The 23,062-nt window shown below is 35.8% G+C and overlaps 1 protein-coding gene across 4 annotated transcripts in view; it reads left to right on the top strand.

Annotated features, from left to right (window-relative positions):
* The window catches only part of abch1 (ATP-binding cassette, sub-family H, member 1), a 29,301-nt gene extending 6,239 nt beyond the window's left edge, over nucleotides 1-23,062 (top strand). For 3 of the 4 annotated variants that reach the window (XM_059520289.1, XM_059520288.1, XM_059520290.1), the window contains 19 exons: nucleotides 1,759-1,898; nucleotides 3,062-3,221; nucleotides 3,342-3,496; nucleotides 5,030-5,137; nucleotides 6,702-6,795; nucleotides 9,682-9,756; nucleotides 9,851-10,022; nucleotides 10,225-10,321; nucleotides 10,596-10,764; nucleotides 12,331-12,431; nucleotides 13,365-13,435; nucleotides 13,750-13,799; nucleotides 13,889-13,945; nucleotides 14,182-14,252; nucleotides 14,524-14,612; nucleotides 15,030-15,133; nucleotides 18,422-18,581; nucleotides 19,130-19,234; nucleotides 21,280-23,062. In XM_059520289.1, the coding sequence (XP_059376272.1) occupies nucleotides 1,759-1,898; nucleotides 3,062-3,221; nucleotides 3,342-3,496; nucleotides 5,030-5,137; nucleotides 6,702-6,795; nucleotides 9,682-9,756; nucleotides 9,851-10,022; nucleotides 10,225-10,321; nucleotides 10,596-10,764; nucleotides 12,331-12,431; nucleotides 13,365-13,435; nucleotides 13,750-13,799; nucleotides 13,889-13,945; nucleotides 14,182-14,252; nucleotides 14,524-14,612; nucleotides 15,030-15,133; nucleotides 18,422-18,581; nucleotides 19,130-19,234; nucleotides 21,280-21,386 (2,085 nt within the window). In that variant the 3' untranslated portion in view covers nucleotides 21,387-23,062. Of the gene's footprint in view, nucleotides 1-147; nucleotides 269-1,758; nucleotides 1,899-3,061; nucleotides 3,222-3,341; nucleotides 3,497-5,029; nucleotides 5,138-6,701; nucleotides 6,796-9,681; nucleotides 9,757-9,850; nucleotides 10,023-10,224; nucleotides 10,322-10,595; nucleotides 10,765-12,330; nucleotides 12,432-13,364; nucleotides 13,436-13,749; nucleotides 13,800-13,888; nucleotides 13,946-14,181; nucleotides 14,253-14,523; nucleotides 14,613-15,029; nucleotides 15,134-18,421; nucleotides 18,582-19,129; nucleotides 19,235-21,279 lie in introns of those variants that run through there. The other variant, XM_059520291.1, reaches the window with a different exon arrangement.

Here is a 23,062-nt window from a genome sequence, read left to right as displayed (position 1 = left end):
TTGAGCGACTTCTCAACTGCCCAATCACAGCCTGCTTCTGTACAGCGTCTCGGAATCGGATTGGTTAGTGAGGGGAGACAAACCGCTCAGGAGGCGGGGCTTGTAGTTAAACTAGTAGAAGAGACAAAAAACGCGCAGCTGCTGTGACTGTCGGTTATAAGCGCTGCGCACCGCTGCACCTGTCATGAAATAACGCTGCGACAACCGGAAAGCCGGACTGTTAAATTAATCGACGTGATTTTCCTTCAAGGATTGTAAAGCCGTATTGGTATAAAAACATTTTTTCTTCCTAAAGTTTGTATAGATAGGTTTTTAACCGTTTAAACAGCTGTGCAGGATATAGACGCTCATTTGAACTTGAATTATAATTTCATTTTACGGTATCTTGTGCTTTGTTAACCGTTGTAATTTATCTTTAAAATTGAATTTATTCGATAAATGATTATCAAAGAATAGATGGTTACATGCAAATAGCCAAGTAGTTGTAAAGTTTGTCTGAAGGACCCAAACAGTTCTTGAAGCTCCTGTCAGGTGCAGTGACAGGGAGGCGCTTCCTCCAAAACAATAAAGAAATAGAAAACCAAACCAGTTAAGCTGCTCAAAATTGCTGTTGTAACGAAATTGTCAGCTGATTTCCACGTTGTCTCCATCCGACCGGTTCGTGAACAGTTTTCTTTTCACATCAGGACCTTAAATCTCAGAGTGCGATTTAAAGTAGCCTATACAATAGATCGATGACAAATAAAATTGTACCGAATGCCCTCCGAAATGTAACCTCTTAGACTAAATACTAAATAAAAAAATCTACTAATATTTTATTTATTGATCCTAAAATGTAAAGTATGAAATACTAAGAAACTTAATTGAAAACTTTACTTAAAGTGCACATTTTAGTTTTGTCATACTGATGTTGATGTAGCTGACAAGATATTATAATATATATATATATATATATATATATATATATATATATATATATATATATATATATATATATATATTAAAAATATTAATTAAATTTTAAATAAATATACAATGCCAGACTACAGCCTGTTAATAAAAAGACTAATCGTTTTTTTTTTTTTTTTTTTAATAGTCTCCAGATACCACAATTCTTTTGGACTTAAAATCCACAAAAATATTAGTTATTTTAATTTAGAAACTGGAAACATTTTACTTAATATCAGTATATTCAGTACTTTTTAAATGCATTTCTAGATGTATTCTCTTATGATTATAATAAAACACCAGTTAACATTGATTACCAATCAGATATGTCCAAATCTTCGTCATCTGTCTTCCTTTCTCCAGGACAGCCTTAACGCAAGAATTACAGATCTTGGAAGGGGATTTTTTATTGTTTTTTTTTATGTGTTTTGTGATGAAACATTTGGGATTAAGTGAGCAGAGATTGAGTGACAGAAAGAGATTCTGTGTAAAGAAAGAGAGATTACAGATTATAGTTCAGATGACCCAGTTTGCTCCTTCAGTAAAGGGGATACTGAGCTTTTGTTAAGAAACCAATAAAAGGATCACAAATGAGGCATCATATTTTGTTTAATGTTAACAATGTAAGTCATGTAGTGTATGTTATTATAGACAACACAACAAAGACATTTCCTTTGCAGTATTTGTTTGTAGCTCATGTGAATGTCTTCTGTTTAATTTTTGCTTCTTTACATTTATAAAGCTGAATTGGATGCTCATATTTTTTTTTCTACTTTTATTTTGAGCTAATTTCAGTTTCTTTATTTGTAGAGCTCGAGGAGCGGTACAATGAAGACTGACTTGGAGGCTGGGAGTTGCAGCTCTGCAATCCACTGTCAAGATGTGTGTCGTTCATATGGGAAACTTAAAGTCCTCAACAATCTCAACCTGACAGTGCCTCAGGGCCAAATGTGAGTCCATGATTTTGGCTTTCTAAATATGTTTTGAATATGTTATCAGGTTACACCAATCTTTAATGCTCACTTTAAGCAAGAAAACATGCCCAAATGCTGACCTGATGTTCACGTGACATGTCACGCACATGCATGCATATATCTTCCCTACCTCATCCCTTAGGTGTTCTGCACAAGTAGCACAACAAACCTCTAAATCTTGTGATGCTACTGCAGTGCACAGTTCACTGACTTTTACATCAACTTACGTCTGACTATCTGTCCTCTGTTTATGATCTGATAAGTCTTATCAGAACGATATTTTAAAACTTTGTTTCTTTTTTCTAAAATAATGTTTCGTTTCTGGATGTGCAGAAGTGGATCAGATGTTTGTGAGACTGCAGTTTTTCTGAAAGTCTGTTCAAAGTATTGTGACCAGCTTTTCCCAACAGTAGTTGGAATAATATTTTAGAGAATAGAAATAGGTTTGAGCCACTTTTAATTCCATATCTGCTGTCTTATTTTGATGATGAATGTATTGAAAAGCATTTAGTAACTCTTTTGCTGTTCTCAGCTTGATATCTGTGTCTCTAGTTAACATTTCTCACTTCCTATTTCTAATTCCTCTCACAGACATCTGTCACCCACATGTCATTTGATAATGTTTTGTCTGCATTTTAGTTGCTTGTTTAGAACTTTACACGTTAAAAGGTTTGGAGTCCGTAACATGTTTATAAAAAGATGTTTCTTGTGCTTAAAAAGGCTACATTTATTTAATCAAAAATACTATAAAAACAGTAATACTATAAAACAACTATTTTCTATTTGATATATTTAAGATATATCAAAGAAGATATATCTATTTAGTCTTCCAATACTCCAGAAATTATTTTAATATGCTGATTTGATGCTCAAGAAATATTTTTTATCAATATCAATGAACTTCTGAAAATATCTGTGAAAGCTGTGATACTTTTTTCCAGTTTTTTTAATAGTTCAAATGAATAGCATTTAGTTTGAATGGAAATATTTTTTATATCTCTTTACTGTCACTTTTGATTCAGTTGAATTTATACTGAAATTGAAATTCTGTATTTAAAAAGGATTTGAATTACTCATTGTACTAGATGGGCTGTGGAGGATTGACTGGATCTTTGATTATGTTTTTTTCCCTTGCTTAGTTATGGGCTGCTAGGGCCAAGTGGCTGTGGGAAGACTACGTTGTTGAAATGCATTGTGGGAACTCTAAAAATCTCACATGGACATATCACAGTGCTGGGGAAACCACCTGCTTTCCCAGGACATGAAGTGCCAGGAAGGATGGTGGGATACATGCCACAGGTGAGAGATTGTTAGAGACTGGTGTTTACCCACAAAGACTAGTGTATAATGAATCCAATAAATGAATCCTCTTGAGTTTTATATATTTTCCTCTTTTTTTATCATTCTTTCTGCCTTCAGGATATAGCTCTGTACAATGAGTTCACTATCAGTAACACACTATGGTTTTACGGTCGAATTCATGGCCTTTCATCTAAAGAAACAGAAGCCAGGATGAATTTCCTCGTTGACTTCCTTGACCTGCCACAAAAAAACAGCCTTGTGAGAAATCTCAGGTAGAATGACGGTTCATTTAATTTGTTTTTGATTTTTTTCAAAGGTGTAGTTTACCTAGAAATGAAAATTCTGTCATCATTTGTTCACTCTTACGCCGGTTCAAACCTTGTGAGTATTCCGGAGTGTTACAGTAGCTATTTGTGAGAAACAGACACAAATTTAAGTTTCGTGTTTCACAGAAGAAAGGAAATCAGATTTTGGATGTTTTGAACAAAATGCATGAAACAAATGAGGCTGAGTAAATGATGACAGAATTCTGAAAGAGACCGAGAGGCGGATAAAACAAAAGGAGGCATCATGTGTGACCCAGTTTTCTTTGTTGACACTTCTGACAGCAGCGTTCTCATCAGAGCTTCGCTAATGACATTATGCAGTCCAAACATTTGGGAAAACCTGTGTCAGTTTATCTGGCCGCTCTGCTCTGAAACTTCTCACACTTTCTCTGTAGGGGTCTTAGGGGTCAAATGGTCATGTGACTAAAGTGGCTTTTATATGGAGAGAATCTAAAAGATCTGTTTAATAATTAATTGACAATGATTATTGGCATGATTTGTTTTCTGTCTTACATATATTGGCAGATGAAGGTACAGATTATATTTTTACACTACTGTTGTGTGTGCACTGTTTGTAGGAAATAAGGTTTATTATTATTACTATTATTATTATTATATAATGAAACAAAGTGCCTGTCTACAAACCAGATTGTCTTTCACTAAGGCCAAGGAATGTGAAGCATGCAACTTTTATTTCTGTGTAGAAAGGCATCTTATGTCCTGCCGTCCTCTGGATGTAGTCCGTCTGGTTTTGTTTTCACAGTGATGAGCTGGCTTTAGGCAGGGCTCATCTATCTGAAAGACAATGGCCCTGAAAGTCTTAAAGATCACACTAGTTTGTTAAGGTCAATTTCTCTTTGACAAGTTGGGTTATTGAATTTGTGGTAAGTCTTGAGATACCTTGTGTTTCTCTAATATTCATTTGATTCATTTAAATAATTAATGTTATTTTTTTCTTATTTGTTGTATTGTAGTGTAATAGTTGGCTGTTCAATTTGTTAGTAATTAGAAGCATTTCTTGTGCCAAATTTGAAACTGATTTTGCTTTTAGAGTGAACAGTATTTACAGTCCATTGCTCCACACATCAGCATTAGCTAAAGAAAATCCTTAGACTTCGCATAAACTTAGCAATATTTTACATTGCAACCTGTTCTTTGCTTATCTATACTACAATATGAATAATTTTTTGTTAACTTATTTCTTTTAATAATTTCTTTTAATATTTACTATAAATTGGAGCTTGTAGAAAGATTCAAATTTCATTTCATCAGCAAATACAGGTTTCTGTGAAAGCCCGATTCCACCACCGGTTAAAAAAATCTCACAATTCAGATTTTATATCTCACAATTGTGAGTTTATATCTTGCAATTCTGGACCTTTTTTTGTTCACCGGTGAAAATGGATAATTTATGTATTTTTATTATTAATTCATTAATTTATTTGATGAAAGTTCATAATTTTTATTTGCTTTGTTCAGTGGAGGCCAGCGGCGGCGTGTCTCACTTGGAGCTGCTCTTCTTCAGAACCCACAACTTCTGATCCTGGATGAGCCCACTGTAGGAGTGGACCCTGTTTTACGGGCCAAGTATGCACAACGTACCTCTATCTCCAGCATCTGTCCGTCTTTACCTTTCATTGCGTCTTCCCATTACCTTTATTAACCTTCTATGTACCCATACTACTACCAGCACTACCAGTCTGTCTCTCCTGTATGCGTTTGTGGATGAACCTTGTTCTGCATTCTAAAAGGATGAGTTTTTTTGCCCTGCACCACTCCTTTCTCTTATTCTCTCTCTCTCTCTCTCTCTCTCTCTCTCTCTCAGACATCTCAACTTAAAATTTTAGCTTACATTCATAACTGTGCAGTTACTTTCCTCTTAAGTTAAAGGCTTTCCTAGTATCTTGTGTTTTCATCACACCTTGAAATCCATTTCATGAACTTATGCCCTTGTTCGTTGTAAATACTATAATTATTCAAGTGGCCTTTTCAAAGATTTGCCTCAATGAATTGGTAGTATGAAGATCTTTCACAATGCATAATGGGCAAACAAATCCCAGTCGACTCTTTTGCATGCCTTTGTATGATCTTACCATGTGAGTGCATCCTGAGTATGTGGCTTGCTGAAGATTATCCTGCCTTCTATAGACTCAAGATTACAACTCATTATAAACTTTTCAAGAAAATAAGCTTTATGCTGTAAATTCAGAGTGTCAATCTCCATTTATTCTGGAGTTTGAGTATTTCATGAACAAACATGTTTTATTGTTTAGAAAAGCTCATATACAGAGAAACACATTTTCTGCATTACTATATTTCATTTTTTAGGTTAAATTAATTCATTTTTATGCTGAGATCACATAGGTTCCAGTCAGACCCCGTTGAACCCTGCTGAAATCCTCTTACATAATAGACTATGGGCCAAGCCTGTCTAAGCCTTGAACCATTTTGGGGTGCTTTCCTTTGTAAGATACTATATGCATTATGTTCTATGCTAAAAATGTTAATTGACCAGACCACATACACACTACTGAGCTAAAGTTTGGGGTCAGTAAGACATGCTCACAAAGGCTACATTTATTTATCAAAAATAAAGTAAAAAGAAAATATTATGAAATAATACAATATTTAAAAAACTTTAATGAATTGAAAGATAAAAAGAACAGCAAAAAGAACAGCATTTATTTGAAACAGAAATCTTTTTAATATAAATGTCTTTACTGTCCCTTTTCATTCATTTATGTCCTTGAAAAAGTGTTAATTTCTTTCTTTTTTTTTTTTTTTTTTTTAAATCTTACTGACCCCAAACATTTCAATGGTGGTGTAAATCATTGCAATTTCTGTGACATAAAAGTGTTCATGACATAGTTGTCGTCATAGGAATTTGGGCTCAAATATCACATGAAATTATTTCCTGAACACGTTTCTCCCCCTCTCTGTCCTGACACTTTCCAATGTATAACAGTTTGTGTTATCCCATGCCACTTGTGGATTCATAGGTTTAATTCCCAAGGAATGTTTGTACTAATAATAAGTATATGCACTAAAGGTAGGTTGCATCAGCCAAATGCAAATGTGTAAATCTCATAAAGTCAAAGTTCCATAAAAAAAAAAGCACAGCACTCATGCAACGAACTCTCCACTTCTACAGGATATGGCAGCACCTGGTAGACATTGTAAGAGGAGGACAGGTTTCTGTCATTATTACGACTCATTACATTGAAGAAGCCAGACAAGCCAATACGGTAAGATACCTTCCTGTTCTGTTAAAATATAAAGATGCTCAGTTTAAATGTAAAGCTATAGAACAGGACTGCATGATTTAATAGAGTCATTCTTAGGTTTCTTGAACAGATAAACCACTCAACTCATTACTCACACAGATTTGTTTCTGTAATCCCTTATTAAAGTTGTGACTCATTTGCCAAATGTACTTTGTACTGTAGCCTATTACATAACTTTAAAACTAGCTTTTGGCAAAAAAAAAAAAATACAGGTGAGCTTTTATTTTTGATTATGTTTCATTTGACATTTTCTTAAAAATAAATGCTGGAGTTTTAGATTTTTGATTAGACTATTTCATGGTATTGAGACCACTGACAAACTTATTTCATGCAATAATTAGGGTGTATTACTGTATATTGTGTCAAAAAAGGCACTGGTATACATCAACTGATCAACATCAGAGATTACTGCTGTAAAATTGGGAAAGATTTAAGTCCAGTGACTCTATTGTTTTATTTTATTTCTCTTCAAAATGTTGTTTTACCAGTTTTTCTTGAAGGCATAATGCCTGTTGTCTTCAAAGTTGCGCATAATTTTTTCTGACTGTATAACGTCAACCAGACAGTTGCTACATCCTGTTGATATATTACTCCTGAGTCACATGCACAGAGTGAAACCAAAGACACATTCACAACATGCTTACTAACAGTACACTCACCGATCCAGAACAATGACGTGAATTTCTCAAAATGAGAAGTATTCTTTAAACAACAATACTACGAACTCCTTTCTCTGTCTGCCATCATTCTCTATTTGTAGGTAATGAGATATCTGTTGTTTCTCTTAGACTTAGTTTTGCTTCAGTTTTCAGCTTCTATGATTTTTTTCCCCTGAAAAACAGACCTTGGTAATCTCACGTGTCTTCTTTGGAGTTTCAAAAGACTGTTACAAACTGTGCTCACATTTGACAAGTCAGTGGTCTCAAAATATGGAATGATATGCGGACTTTATTCAAAAGGCATTGCAAATTGTATTTGCAATTGCGTTTTCAATTTGTGGACGCATAAAATGTGACATAATCCAAACGCAAATGCAAATCGCGCATTACCGTTTTCATTTTCGATTAAGTGAACGCACAGTGTCTGCCAAATTTAAAATGGAAATGCAAAGTCCGTTTGCAATTGTGTTTCCCATATCTTAGGAGCTATGAGCCTGTCATATTTAAATAGCAATATTAATTACCACATTTGCCTTTTCACTCTCTCTGCACTGTGCATGTAAACTGCCAAAACTCAAATGGAGTCTCGCAGACATCACACTCCCGAGTTGAATGCACAAAGTCTGAACTACTGAGGATGCAAGTCCGAAATCAGCGGCTGAAGTTAGTAGGATAAACAAAAAAATAAAGAACGTCTGTGCCTGCCCGGGTTTCGAACACGCGCTAAAAGACGGTATGCCGTGAGAGACAACAGTCACTAACCACTGAGCTACCAAGCTACACTGAAATAGTACCAGATCTCTAGATTGAAGACAGGACTCTCGGCTGTACATCGAGCAACTGCTGAATCAAGGAGAATTCGTCTAAGACAACTGTACATTTGTGGCTACTGTGGCTTAATTATAAACACTATCGTTAACTCCTATTTACCCTAGTAAAAACATATTACATTTTAGTACGATTGTCACTTCCCAATGCAAACACGCCCAATAAAACGGCCCCACCCCTGTCACTTGATTGACAGGTTTCCGTGTAGACGTTGGAAATTCAAATGCAAAAGGTATTGCGATTCCATTTGAGTTTTGGCAGTTTACATGCACAGTGCAGAGAGAGTGAAAAGGCAAATGTGGTAATTAATATTGCTATTTAAATATGACAGGCTCATAGCTCCTAAGATATGGGAAACACAATTGCAAACGGACTTTGCATTTCCATTTTAAATTTGGCAGACACTGTGCGTTCACTTAATCGAAAATGAAAACGGTAATGCGCGATTTGCATTTGCGTTTGGATTATGTCACATTTTATGCGTCCACAAATTGAAAACGCAATTGCAAATACAATTTGCAATGCCTTTTGAATAAAGTCCGCAATATCATTCCATATCAAAATGTACTCCGATATCTTTCATCAAATTTCTACAAGACCAAATCATGTGAGCCATGCTGTCCAAATTAAATTATAGTTCTGCTCATGCTTCAAGTCAACAATTGTTTCATTTATTTCTATTTTTATTTCTCCTTGAGGAAATTTGTAAGTGAATCATCTTAGACTGATTTATACTTGAATAAATAACTAGTAATCGTCCACCCAAAAATAAATATTTGCTGAAAATGTCCTCACCCTCAGGCCATCCAAACGTTTTTTTTTTCTTCATCAGAACAGATTTTGAGAAAAGTAGCAATACATCACTTGCTTACCAGTGGAATTTTTGCAGTGCATGGGTGCCGTCAAAATGCCAGTTCAGATAGCTGATAAAAACATCACAATAATCCACAGCACAACCCTATCCTTCATGTTTTCACCAGAAGCGACGGTTTAAAGTTAAACTGCCTTACTGATGGATTTGTTTCTTACAAACACACAAATTTTCACTTCACAACATATAAATTGATGAACTGGGGGCATGTAGATGATTTGTGGTTTATTATGTTGTTTTTATCAGCTGTTTGGATTCTGACGGCACCCATTCACTGCAGAGGTTGTATTGGTGAGCGAGTGATGTAACGCTACATTTCTAAAAATCAGTTCGGATAAAGAAACAAACTCATCAGCATCTTGGATGGCCTGAGGATGAGTGCATTTTTATTTTTGGTTGAACTATTCATTTAAACCATTATACCATTAGGTTTTCTAAGCTATAAAAGAGCAACATGAGCAATAAAACTGTGTTTTTCTGTCTCTTTAGGTGGGTTTGATGAGGAATGGTCGATTGTTAGCTGAAGGTCACCCGGATGCTGTTATGAAGCAACACAATGCAGCAGTAAGTGCACACAAACATGCACATGAGATATGAGATACTGTACTGGCACAATGGTTTGGTTAACCTTTCAAATGCATCTATGTGTGTGCATTAGACATTAGAGAGTGCGTTCTTGCAACTTTGTGAGGACTTTGATCAGATGGGCTCCATACAGAGTCCTCAGGGCCGTCTGCTGGACAGCAGCCCATCTCCAGACAGTATGAGAGATGAGAGCAGAGAGCCCATACTGAGAAAGAGCACACCAGAGGACATGCGCAAATATAAAGGTACAAAGAGGGAGAAATTCACTTGCTCTAGAATACTGCATGCAAAAGTTTAACTAAAATTGAAACAGAAATTCACTTTTTTATTGACATATAATGGCACTGGTTTCATAAATGTACCTAAAATTATGTATTTAGAATAACAGCTTTTGATCACCATTGAGAATGTGATGCTTGCAGTTGAAATGTTCTAGTGTCTCTACAGCTGACTGGAAAGTGCGAGCCAGACACATCATACCAAAATGGCGTAACATTGCAGCGCTGATGATCAAGACGATGGTTCGAATGAGGAGAATGCCAGGGTAATTATGTCTTAAAGTATTTATGGACCCTGTGGATAGACAGTGATTTTTACTAAGTTTTATTTTTTATATTATTTTGTAATATTAAGCAAACATAATAAATGGAGGACTGCAGTAATAACTGAATTAAACGTAATAACCACTTTCTTAAATGTACATAAATAGCTTACTGTTGTCCTTCACAAACAATCTCTTGCACTGTGCAGATTTCTGATAATCAAAGCATTTTAACTCAAAACAAAGTTTTGTGTGTGTTCCTCTGGTTTGTGCTCAGGTCCCTTTGTTTCCAGTTCTTGTTGCCTGTAATTCAGATCTGTCTGATGTGCTTGTGTATTGGTGGAGACCCCAAAGGAATTGATGTGGCAGTGGTCAATAATGAAACCAGTCCCAGTGCCTATAGTAGATTACTGCTGTCCTTCCTCGACAACACGAGTGTATACCAGGTAAATGTAGAATTTATAAAATAAAGATTGTGTGTAAATAGTACTAAAATTGTCTTTTGACAATATTTTTTTTCTTTTTTATTCTGTAAAGGGGTGGTTGATCAGATTTTTTCGAAAGCTTGATTGTGTTCATAGGGTGCAGTGTAACGTGTTCATAACATAAAAAACAAAAACAAAAAAAAAAACATTATTTTAACTATTTTTTATTTACCTTTATTCTACACAGCTGTTTCCATTATCATCAAAACGGTCTGTTGAGTTCCAGGTTCTATGAAGCCCCTCCCTCAAAATTACTCAGTGGTTCTGATCGGTTAGCGGGCTCAGTGTGTTTGTGATTCGCTAACCGGCTAATGAAATTTCTTAGCCCCTTTACTATGGAAGCATATGGGTAGTGATATTCAATTTGCAATGTAATATGCAAATTGATAATGCAATATGTAAAATGGCAATGCATTTCTGTATTTACATTTACATTTTCCAATACATTTGTGCAACGTTTGGTGCAAAATGAAAATGAAAATTAAATTACATAATTTTCATTTGGCATTTCATACACCAGTTTTAGTATGTAAAATGAATACTAAATTTAACGCTTTATAAGTTGCAAAATTAAAATGAAAATGTATTACAGAAATGATTAGATATGTATAACATGTTCAAGCAAAAACTGTGGCAAAATTATCATTTAAATGCTATTTTTCTTAAATGCATTAACACTCACAGTCAAGACACTTACGATTGCATTTTCATTCAGTGTCCCGCAATGAATGTAGCAAAATTCAATGTGCACATTGAAAATGCATTCCGAGCCGATCACGTGTCCGCCCCCTCCCGCCATGTCAATCACTGCGTGAACAAGGCGGGGCTTGCAGAAGGTCTGAGACTCAAATCTCAAGAAGAGGATTCAAGTCAGAGAACATGGACAAGACCGTTGGTCCGTGTACGTTTTGATCATTTCGGTTTATGGCTATAATATTTCATTCGCACTGGTGGGCGGCGCTGAAGCGCTCCTTTCATCTGATTGGTGGAATCGCTCCACCTTCAGCTCAGTCTTTTTATTCTTCCAGGCAGAATAAGAGTCAGTGAGAGTGAAGCACTGTAATGTCTGAAACCACCGCTCACTGTTAATTAGCATAATATTTGAATCAGATGATGCTGGCCACACAATTCGTGTTGCTTCCATACTTTACCATTATAGGTAGTTGCATGTTCCAGGGGGCAGGGTTTATGTAAACATCGGGTTAAAGTCTCAAACCCAGGAAGGAGCTCAAAGAAAATATCTCGCTTTGCATTGAACTTTGAGCGTTGAAACTTTGCAGATGTTATTCATGCTCTAACAGCAACATTACACCCTAACTAAAGTTCAAAAAGTGAAATCATAATTAGCCACCCCTTTAAAAAAAGAATATATAAAATAAAAAGAATACATTAGAAATTAGAGACAGACAGACTCTTATTCTCTCACTTCCTCTTTCCTTGATTTCACTGCAACAAATCGGAGAAATTAAAACAGCTTTATAAATAGTCAAGAGAAGAAACTGCACGTTTTCTGTTTCCTTTCTGCAGGTGAGCTTGTCTCATTCTGAAGCATTCGCTGGTATCTATAATGGGGAATACTGGGGCGTCATAGAGTTTGGGGAGAATTTCACCAGCTATCTAACCAAAAGGTGAGCTCTATTGTTTAAAAATATTTATGAAAATGACCTGAAAGAACATGTTTGGATGTTGTGACCAAAGAATGCCAGCCAAGTTTCATAATCCCAAACATAAAACTCACCTTGAGAAAGTCACGTATTTGTTCTGTCAAATAAGCTGTCATTTGATCATGGTTGTTTATAAAAACCTATTTGGACCATGTGACTTGTTTGGCCGGTTCATTTACAACTTCTATTTTAACCAATAAACTCAGCAAGTAGAATCCATTTTTGTCCAGTATCATTTTTGTTCATTAGAGGACAACTTCAGATAAACTCATGGTAATGATTTTTCTGCATCTTCTTAAGGTGTCATAGATGTTCTTAATGCAATTTTAGACCCATCCCTTGTATTGAGGGTTCACTTACATCAGCTAATCATTCACACTCAAATATCATACACATAACACAAACACCTGCCTCATAGTCAGAAACACATGACACAAACACAAGTACATACCAATATGATGGGCAAAAAATGACTATATGTGAATGTTTTCCCATCTGACATTAAACATCAATCCTGATTACGTCATCAAATACCTGTATGAATACAGCCTAAAACTGCTTGCATTCATTTAAACAACATAAAGTGTCAGGTGAGAATGAGTGTAGCAGAGTGACTGACGGGGAGAGTGTTGGGAGAGGCTTCAGGAGTGAATCACAGTGTTTTTAAGGTGAAGAAAAGCAGGTCTGTCCTGCCTTTCTGTGTTAGTCTGTCCATATGTATCATGTTTTGTGCATCTCTGTCCTGAGCTTTTGAATATTAGCTTTTTGAATATATCACATATATTAATATTTTTCCTATGTGTATAAAAATGACCAATGTTAGATGTAACATCTGTGGCTTTACATGGTAAATAAGTAAAATTATGTTTAAATGTATGCTTATTTGTGTGTGTGCAGGATGCTGCAGCCCAGAGTCTCCAGAGATGTGGTTGAAGGAGGATCAGTACATGTTTGGCTGGATCTGACCAGTGAGTTTTATTCACTTTTAGTCCAATCAATATTACTTAGCTTTTGATTCCACTTGACCTCATATTGCTGCCACAAGAGGGTGCCCTTTAAGTCTTGAGGGCCTTTATGGATGTGGCAGATCATTTTGCATGAATCTTTGGAAATAAAGTGGGATTCAAATGTCTGAGACCATTAGTAGCTTTGATTTTACATGTTTATAATTAATCATTTTAGATTTTTTTTAATTACATATATTATGTGGTTAGATAAACAATTTTGAGTTAAGCAATTCAGCTCTATTTCAGTATAACAATTGTACTCCTCAACATTTCAGACAGACAAATTGCCCTGATGCTGCAGAAAAAACTCCATGAGGCCTTTGAGGTTAGTTTTAAAGATGTACATTTAAGTTTTTTCCCATCCTTTGAACGCAAGAAGCTGTTTTTCCTTGTCTTATTCTGATCTTCCAAAAGGCTTTTGTCGACAAAAAGCTGGGGAGTTTGTCATACATGGTGGCCGTCCCTATAAAAGTGAGTACGGAGCACTGATGTTCTTAATCAATGGGGAATTTCAAAGCTCGAATGAGTCATACACCTTTGTTCTGAAATTTTTTTATGTAACTTATCCTCTTTTATTTCTTTTTTTTTTCTCGTTGTGCCTTTTACAACTATCCTCTCATATATCTGTCTTCCTTTTCTTAATATGTCGCTTTATTCTTCCTTTCCTAAAATACCCTCCTAATTTCTTGTTTCATGTGGTTTCATAGTTTGAAGAACCTATATATGGCAATGAGAATACAGATTTCACAACTTTTGTGACACCAGGAGCTGTTTTGAGGTAAACACAATTGCAGTACATTCACATGTATGCCATTAATTATATAAATCACAACATTAATTCACACACACACACACACACACACACACACACACACACACACACACACACACACACACACACACACACACACACACACACACACACACACACACACACACACACACACACACTTACAGCCATTCAAATGTATTACTACACTTTTGGATAATACTACTGCATCATGATGGACCTCTTTCCAGTATTATTTAACTTTTCTTTCTCTTTTTAGCATCACATTTTATCTAGCAGTGGGGTTGACCGCTCTGTCCTTTGTGTTAGAGAGAAAGGAGGGGCTGTTGGACAGGTGCTGGGTGGCAGGTGAGACGGCTCACATCAGCCAGATGGCCATCATCTGACTAAAGAATAAATTCAGTAAAGAATCGTGACACTTTTGAATGGAGTATTTCAGCATAAAATCCTGTCTTGTTTCCTTACCACACACAAACCAGGTGAATAAAAGCTGTCTCGTTCACAACCCAAAACTTAGAACTGTCCTGCAGGATGAGAGATTATGCCTATTTACACAAATAATGTTTAGCTCTAAACTTTTAGATTAGAATAAATGGGCACTTTTATTAAATTCAACCCTTACTTTTTCATCAAGACTTCATGAACAAGCAGTTTTAGAGATTTACCAATAGGGGGAGCTGATCACCCACAGCAGCTGAAACACACTTGGTAAACATTTCATAGATATATGTGAATATATGTTTCTTTGTGTGTGTTTCTCTTAAGGCGTAAGTTCTCTGGAGACCATGCTGGCACACCTCTTCTCACAGCTGTTTGTTATCAGTGTTCAGATCATCCTTCTGCTGATTTTCATCCTGCTGGTCTTCAAAGTGAGTGTGTGTGTGTGTGTGTGTGTGTGTGTGTGTGTGTGTGTGTGTGTGTGTGTGTGTGTGTGTGTGTGTGTGTGTGTGTGTGTGTGTGTGTGTGTGTGTGTGTGTGTGTGTGTGTGTGTGTGTGTGTGTGTGTGTGTGTGTGTGTGTGTGTGAGAGAGTGAGAGAGAGAAAGAGCTGTGTGTTTTTCAGTTGTGTGTCTGTCTCTCATTAATACTTTACATATATGTTTCCATCCAAACTAGTGTTTTCAAGCATTTTCCATTAGTTTCTCATCCACACTGAAACGCCAGAAAAAGTTAAATTCCGTTTACTACATGATGCAGAGGGAACAGAAATGATACGATTATTCTGGTAGGATAAATTCATTTAGGAAAATATTTCACCATTCACTGACGAGTCCAGGTCGCGTTCACTCACGATTGTATGTCTGATCTAAAATGCAACTGCCTTCATGTTTTGCCACAAACAGTAATCGCGAGTAATTAGCATCGAGTCATTGATGCAGGACTGTGATTAGTGTACAAAGTAACACATCTGTAGCAATAGTGTGAAAGTGAATAGCTTATAACAGACACAATACTGGTATAAACATTGATATCTATTGGTACAATATGTGTCACATTACTAAATTTGCGTCATCATTTTCATAAGCCTCTGTTTTCACAGTCCACACTACAACTCAAAAACAATATTTTTAAATATATCCACTTCAGACAGCATTTTCAAAACGCTTGGTTTTGCTTGACAAAAACGCTGTCTCAGTGTGGACGAGGGGCCAAAACGCAGAGAAAACGAAAACGTATTAGTCCACTGTGAAGTTTGTAGTGTAGTGCAGGACTGTACACAATATTTACACAAGACCAGAAGCAATCTAAAGCCAAATTTTCGAACCAATCAGATCCTCTCATCTTAGGTTTTGGAAGGATATTTAACCAGAATCTGTTTTTCTTCTTTTATTAACATATAATTGAAAATTTGTGAAAAAAAATTAAAAGTCTCAGCTACATATGTTTATACATTGGCATTCAAAAGTTTAGGTTCATAAGATTTTCATTATTCATGTTTTTGAAAGATGTCTCCGGAGGCTGTATTTATTTAATAAAAAATAAAGGGAAAAAAGTACTAAGAAAAGTAATATTACAATTAGAATACTGAAGAAAGAAATTCATACAGGTTTGGAACAACTTAAGAGTGAGTAAATGATGACAGACTTTTTTCATTTTTGGGTGAAGTATCCCGTAAAGGGAATGGATATAAAAAATGGTTTGAGATTAATAACTTGCCCTCATGTCGTTCCAAACCTGTAAGACCTCCGTTCATCTTTGGAACACAAATTAAGATATTTTTGATGAAATCCGAGAGCTTTCTGACCCTCCATAGACAGCAACACACCTGACACATTCAAGGCCCAAATGTCGTAAGGACAACATAGTACCACAGCGGATGCATGTGATGCTGTTGAAACAGGAGCCAGCCTTGTTTACAAGCACAGGAATTCATACACGTGTAATGGTACTCTTCTGAATAAAGTTATTTTTTGTTTTCTTTGAACATAAAAAGTATTCCTGTAGCTTCATAAAATTAAAGGGTTAATTCACCCAAAAATGAAAATTATGTCATTAATGACTCACCTTCATGTCGTTCCAAACACGGAAGACCTTCATTCATCTTTGGAACACAGTTTAAGATATTTTAAATTTAGTCCGAGAGCTTTCTGCCCCTCCATTGAAAATGTATGTACGGTATACTGTCCATGTCCAGAAAGGTAATAAAAGCATCATCAAAGTAGTCCATGTGACATCAGTGGATCATTTAGAAAATACATTTTGGTCCAAAAATGTATGACTTTATTCAGCATTGTCTTTTCTTCCGGGTCTGTTGTGAGTGCGTTCACGACATTGCTGGCGTATGACGCTGCTGACAAGTTTTCTGGCGCGCCCAATAACAAAGATAACACGTGAGCAGCTTTATACGTCAGCAGCATCACTGCAGTGTTGTGAACGCGCTCACAACAGACTGAATGCTGAATAAAGTCATAATTTTTTTTTTTTTTTGACCAAAATGTATTTTTGATGCTTCAACAAATTCTAACTGACCCTCTGATGTCACATGGACTACTTTGATGATGTTTTTCTTACCTTTCTGGACATGGACAGTAGACCGACCGTACACACAGCTTCAATGGAGGGACAGAAAGCTCTCGGACTAAATCTAAAATATCTTAAACTGTGTTCCGAAGATAAATGGAGGTCTTACTGGTTTGGAACAACATTAGGGTGAGTTATTAATGACATAATTTTCATTTTTGGGTGAACTAACCCTTTAAGGTTGAACCATTGATGTCACATGGAGGATTTTAACAATGTCCTTACTACGTTTCTGGGCTTTCAGTGTGGTAGTTGTGTTGCTGTCAAATGGAGGGTCAGAAAGCTCTCAGATTTCATAAAAAATATCTTAATTTGTGTTTCTGATGACAAAGGTCTTGCGTCTCATTTTTGGGTAAACTATCCCTTTAAGTTTATCAAGACTGAGCAGGCAGTTGTAGGGGGGAATTAAGGTCTGTGAAATGTACTGTGCTCTGTGAATGTTAGAAACAGCTCTGGGACTGAGCCATGTAAGTTCATTTATACATAAATAATTCCTTGCTTTGTGTCTAGTGGTTTGTACTTGACCACCGTGGCAACAAAGGGATTGCTTTGGTAACAGACCCAGCTGTAGATAAGCTATTCTATTTCCAATGTGTAACTCTAGCAGTAAAGATGCGACACTGACTTACATGTTCTGTGTAATCAGCCAATGAGCTGTGAGCTTCACACAAAATACTTTTCACACTCGCTTATGACACTATAGATTTGAATCACTGTTTAAAAACAACCTATTGTTAAATATTGCACATAAGTATTGTTTTTGCAACATAATGTTAAAATTGTATATTTGACAGTTTATATCAGGGGTGCGAGCTGAAGAACAGCACAGGGACTAAAATAGCACTTCACAGGAAGTGGAAAGGGAAAATTACCCAGTAGTCATTCTATACTTCTTGAGTACTTTTTTTCTCACATATTTTATTCAGTTATACAGTAGTAAATTAACTCTATGATGAAAAAAATATAATATATGCACATAAAATGATCGCTTATATTTTATATTTACACATTATTTTATATCTGAAAGTGTCATCATACCCTGTGTGATTCATATGGATGCTGTGAAGTAGAATACAGCTCTTTCATAATATTTTTTATCATTATCACCACATTTTCCATGTCTCTTTCTCTATTACAGATTCCTAATGAAGGATCTCTGGCTTTGGTGATCTCACTGATTGTGCTGCAGGGAGTGACGGGAATCTCCTTTGGACTGGTCATTTCCTCTGCTATCGATGACGAACAGTCGGCCAATCAGGCAGCCCTTGGAATCTTCTACCCCAACCTCATCATTAGCGGTACACTGTTTGATCTCACAGATGTTCAAAAATAAATTAGATAGGATAAAGTTACGCTGTGGCTTATTTTACTTACTATTATTTATATTTCGGTTACCCTTAACCCTCACGTTTTTGTATTGATGCAGCCATGTATGTCATTTCTCCCTCCACCCCAAAATGGTGCAGTCCAGAAAATATAATAAGAGCTATATTAGGGCCATACTATCTGGGTGTGTCCAGTGGTTAATGGATGTGATTCCACAGTGAGTAAAATTGTGGATTGATAGTGGAGTGGAATAAACAAAGTGAATGATGATTGATGGATGAGATAAAAATGGAAAGGAAATTTAGATTATTATTTTAAAGAAATGGAAGGAAATTCTCTTTAGTGAGGACTTGACCCCACTTACCGGTCATAATTCACATGAAAACGCACCATCTAATTTCTCATTTATGGCCTGCTGAAATAACACAAACACATTAGTAACTACTAAAAATATTCATACGTAGATGATTCTACAGATTAAAGTTTTACATTAATGAAATGAGTCATCTACCTCCTGCAGGTGTTATCTGGCCGGTTGAGTGTATCCCGTATCCTCTGCGTTATTTGAGTCTATTCCTGCCCCAGACCTACGCATCTGAAGCCCTGCGCTGTATCATGTACAGAGGTAGAGTATATGCACTCATGCACGCACATACACACATTTGATATAGCACCCGTACCAATACACTTATGATATAAATCTATTATTTATACTGTATTATTATAATAAATATGTCAATATGTCAATTTATTAGAAATATCTATTTATTTTAACTAAATTATAATTTTTTTTATTTGGTAAGACAACAATAAATGTATAATTTTAATTATAAGTTATTTATAATAACATTTAACAAAAGTTTGTCAGCAATTTTTTTATTTAATATATATGTATTTAATATTTATATAAATATATATAAATATTAAATACATATATGCTTATATGTATATATATATATATGCTTAGTACGGGTGAGTCTTCTCACAGGAGTGTCTGAAGCATGTCTCTATCATCACATCACACATTTCAAACAGACTGCCTTACCCGCACACCTCAGATATGTCACATCTCTTGTGTGATGTGTTCAGCAGACACACGCACAACAATTCTTTCTGAAATCCCACTCAGCTAACATTTTCCCTCTGATACAAACGTCTTGAGTTTCAGCAGATTTCACGACACCTGACTCCCTTCTCTCTCAATTATTCAAGGAGCAGGAGGAGCGTCTGCCTCCATTCCTAAATTAAACACACAGCTTCAGTGTTGTTTACCTGCTGCCAGCATTGCTCATGAACGGGAACGATTAGTCAGACAGTGAGAGACTCCGATGACGACACACAAAGTTCCAGTTCAAACATATTTTTTAGAGTTAATTGACATATAGTTAATTGACTGCTGATTAGTGATACGCAGATGGCGGTTATATCTGCGTACCCTGTAGGTAATCCGCAGGTCGGGTGGGTTGAAAAAATACATTCTAATTAATTATGTGTGGGTCGCGGGTGGATGAGATAAATCATTAGTGATGCAAATATTCTCTAAATTATAGACGTGTTTTAAATGCATTGTTTAAAAAAAAAAATAATAATTTTACTTCTTGAAGTTCTGAAACGTGCAGCTAACGCTAAACGCAAGCACTGGCTAGAGTGGAGTGTAACACGCTGCAGATGTATGTTGTGATGCACAGATCAGCTCTCACGTCACTGAATCTGCTGTTAAAAATAAACCATCCGTTCATCATATCATCATGCAAAACTAAGAATTAGTCTAATTAGAATCATTGTAATGTGACGATCGGCTGCGGTCCAGGTTGGTTATCTAAATCAGAGAAAAATATAGGTCGCGGGTGGATAATTTATTTGAAGCAGCGGATTCGAGTGACGTTTTAGCTCATCCACACATCTCTACTGCTGATACTGTACAGGCTAGATCAGAGCTGAGACTGGTCATGCGACTGGAAATGTACAGACTGTACACAAACCTGGTTTTCCCCTTCATTAATCTACCTGAGCCCATTGATTTTTGATTATGACACCACAATGACATTGCTCTGTGGCGACATAATTGTTCACTAAACCTATTTAAAAAAATGTGTTAATTGACATAAAGCTGAAATAAAATAGAAACGTTTGATGACTTGAACTTGCAAAATATAAATGAACTGTTGCCTTGACAACTAAGTGAAATAAAGTATCCTAAGTTAAAATGGAAGTATTGAAATTGCTAAAACTGGAAAAAAAAGGTTACATAAATTTGACAACATATGTAACCTAGAAACTATAAAATGTAATGATAACTGAAAATATAAAAATAAAAGCAAATTTAAAACATGAATAAATACTATAATAGTTTTTGAATAATATTAACACTGCTCTGGGAGGAGTCTTTACATGCTGTACAGAGTAATTATTGTCTTCCTCAATTTTTTTCTATCTCCATAAAGTTAGTAGGTTAACTTAACAGCTGTCCTAAATGCTCCCCTCTATCATGTGTATGTATTGTTGAAAAGTCTGATTCATTCTATTGAATCGATTCAATCAGATGGTTCTTGAGGCTTTCACAAATTTAAGTGTTTGACATTGAAAGGTTTCCTTAAATATACATTGATTTGTTTTCTGTCTTCATGTTCTGTTTCTGAGCCTCTTACGATTCTCTTATTTCACATTCAGGTTGGGATCTGTCGCGTATGATGGTCTGGCGAGGATTTGCAGTCACTCTTGGCTGGAACACATTCTTCCTTATACTGGCAACAGTCATTCTTAAGCTGAGAATGTGAGAGGCTCTGCCAAGGAAAGGTGCTTCAGATTGGGTATAGTGGTGTTCAGTGAAACCAAAAGATGACTGACACTTGGATTTGCCAATCTGAGCCTCTCTCTCCTGGCCTCCCAAGGACCATCAGCGTGAAACTCAGGGCATCCCTCAACCAGCTAAGAGACCTATTCAACGAACAGTTTACTGACAATGTGACATAACACTTCAATTACAACACTTCACATGGGCTTTAATTATTTAAAAAAATCCATCAACGAAGAAGAAAGCAAGTGTTGAAGGCAACTGTTGGAACTTTCCATACCCTCTTTCTCCCTGTGGTTTATGTAATGCATCCTGAATTCAAATTCACTGACTAGGTTTTTTAGTGCATGTTCCATATGCCTTGTCTGTGCCAGTAAACCTTAGACTGTGTACAACCAGACACTTAAATTGCTTTAGGGAAACCTACAATGTTGCCCATCATTGTACTCCCTCATCCTGAACAGAAAGAGCACTGCTTAGCAAGGATTCTTCACTGGGCACAGTTCACCCTTGCCTATGATAGTTTTGTTTTCCAAACTGCTGCTTGTTCTTTTTTTATGATAAATGTTTTTAAATGAGCAGTCTGTGTGTTAATAATCCATCAAGTGCCATAAAGAAAATGAAGGAAAGACTGCAATGTTTACATTTGAGCACAAACTAAACCTGCAAGTTGAACTGAAAAGACAAGTATAGTCCTGTCTTTTAATATATATTCTATTTGAGAGACGGCAGCACAAACTGCATTACAATGCAAGCCATATGCTGAGTTACTTGTACTAGTGAAAATAGTTTGATGAATATTTTAGCATGCAATATTTGATGAACAGAATGCATAAAGAATATTTTAAATAGATACTAGGAATTGCTTATTGGTTTGGGTTATAAATTGTATGTGTGTTTCACTGTCCTTCTTAAATGTCAACAAATTGATCATCTGTTCATATTTTCTTCTCTTTGAATCTTGAAGTTCAATATTAGGATACTTGATTTCTACCTTTACCTTCATTGACCAGTTCCAGGTTCAGGTTTAAATTCTCTGAATTCTCTACACCACTGTCAGACTGAACATATCTAGGCCCTGCTTAACTCAGTCGAAAGACTTCACATGTTACTAAGAAATAGTTTGTTTAAAACTACATTTACATTTGGATGACATTATATCCAATATCTGTACTTTGAACAGTTTGAATGTTTCACAAAGTCACAAACATAAAAACTATTTTTTTTTTCCATGTAAATGAAAAATTCAACAGAAAAATGCTGAATTTAAATATTTAAGAATTTATTTAAGAATTATGAAACAGGCTTTTCATTGTAGTAATAATGACCTCCACACTGGAATTTCATGGCATGTTTTGATAGAACATAGGCTGACAGTTGATTTTAGGACTAGAGCTTTGTTGGTTCTAGATTTTTTGTGTCTGGCTCCAGTTGAGGCTTAGAGACAAATGTTTTGCAAAGGTTTGTTAAGTACTGTGCCATTTTGAAAAGTCATCCTGTGACCTTTACACACACACAGGACCATTATTTGCTACCTCTTGAAATGCTGCATATAAAGCCCTCATAATTGTGCACATTGACATACTCTTGGTGTAAAATGATCTTTATGGAATTAATGACATCTTTTTTTTCAACAATAAACATTTTTAATAAGCTCTT

This window comes from Carassius carassius, chromosome 32, assembly GCF_963082965.1.
Source record: "Carassius carassius chromosome 32, fCarCar2.1, whole genome shotgun sequence".
In the NCBI taxonomy this organism is placed as follows: domain Eukaryota; kingdom Metazoa; phylum Chordata; class Actinopteri; order Cypriniformes; family Cyprinidae; genus Carassius; species Carassius carassius.
The sequence above is the reverse complement of the archived record's forward strand: the minus strand, read 5'-3'. Positions and strand labels throughout refer to the sequence as shown.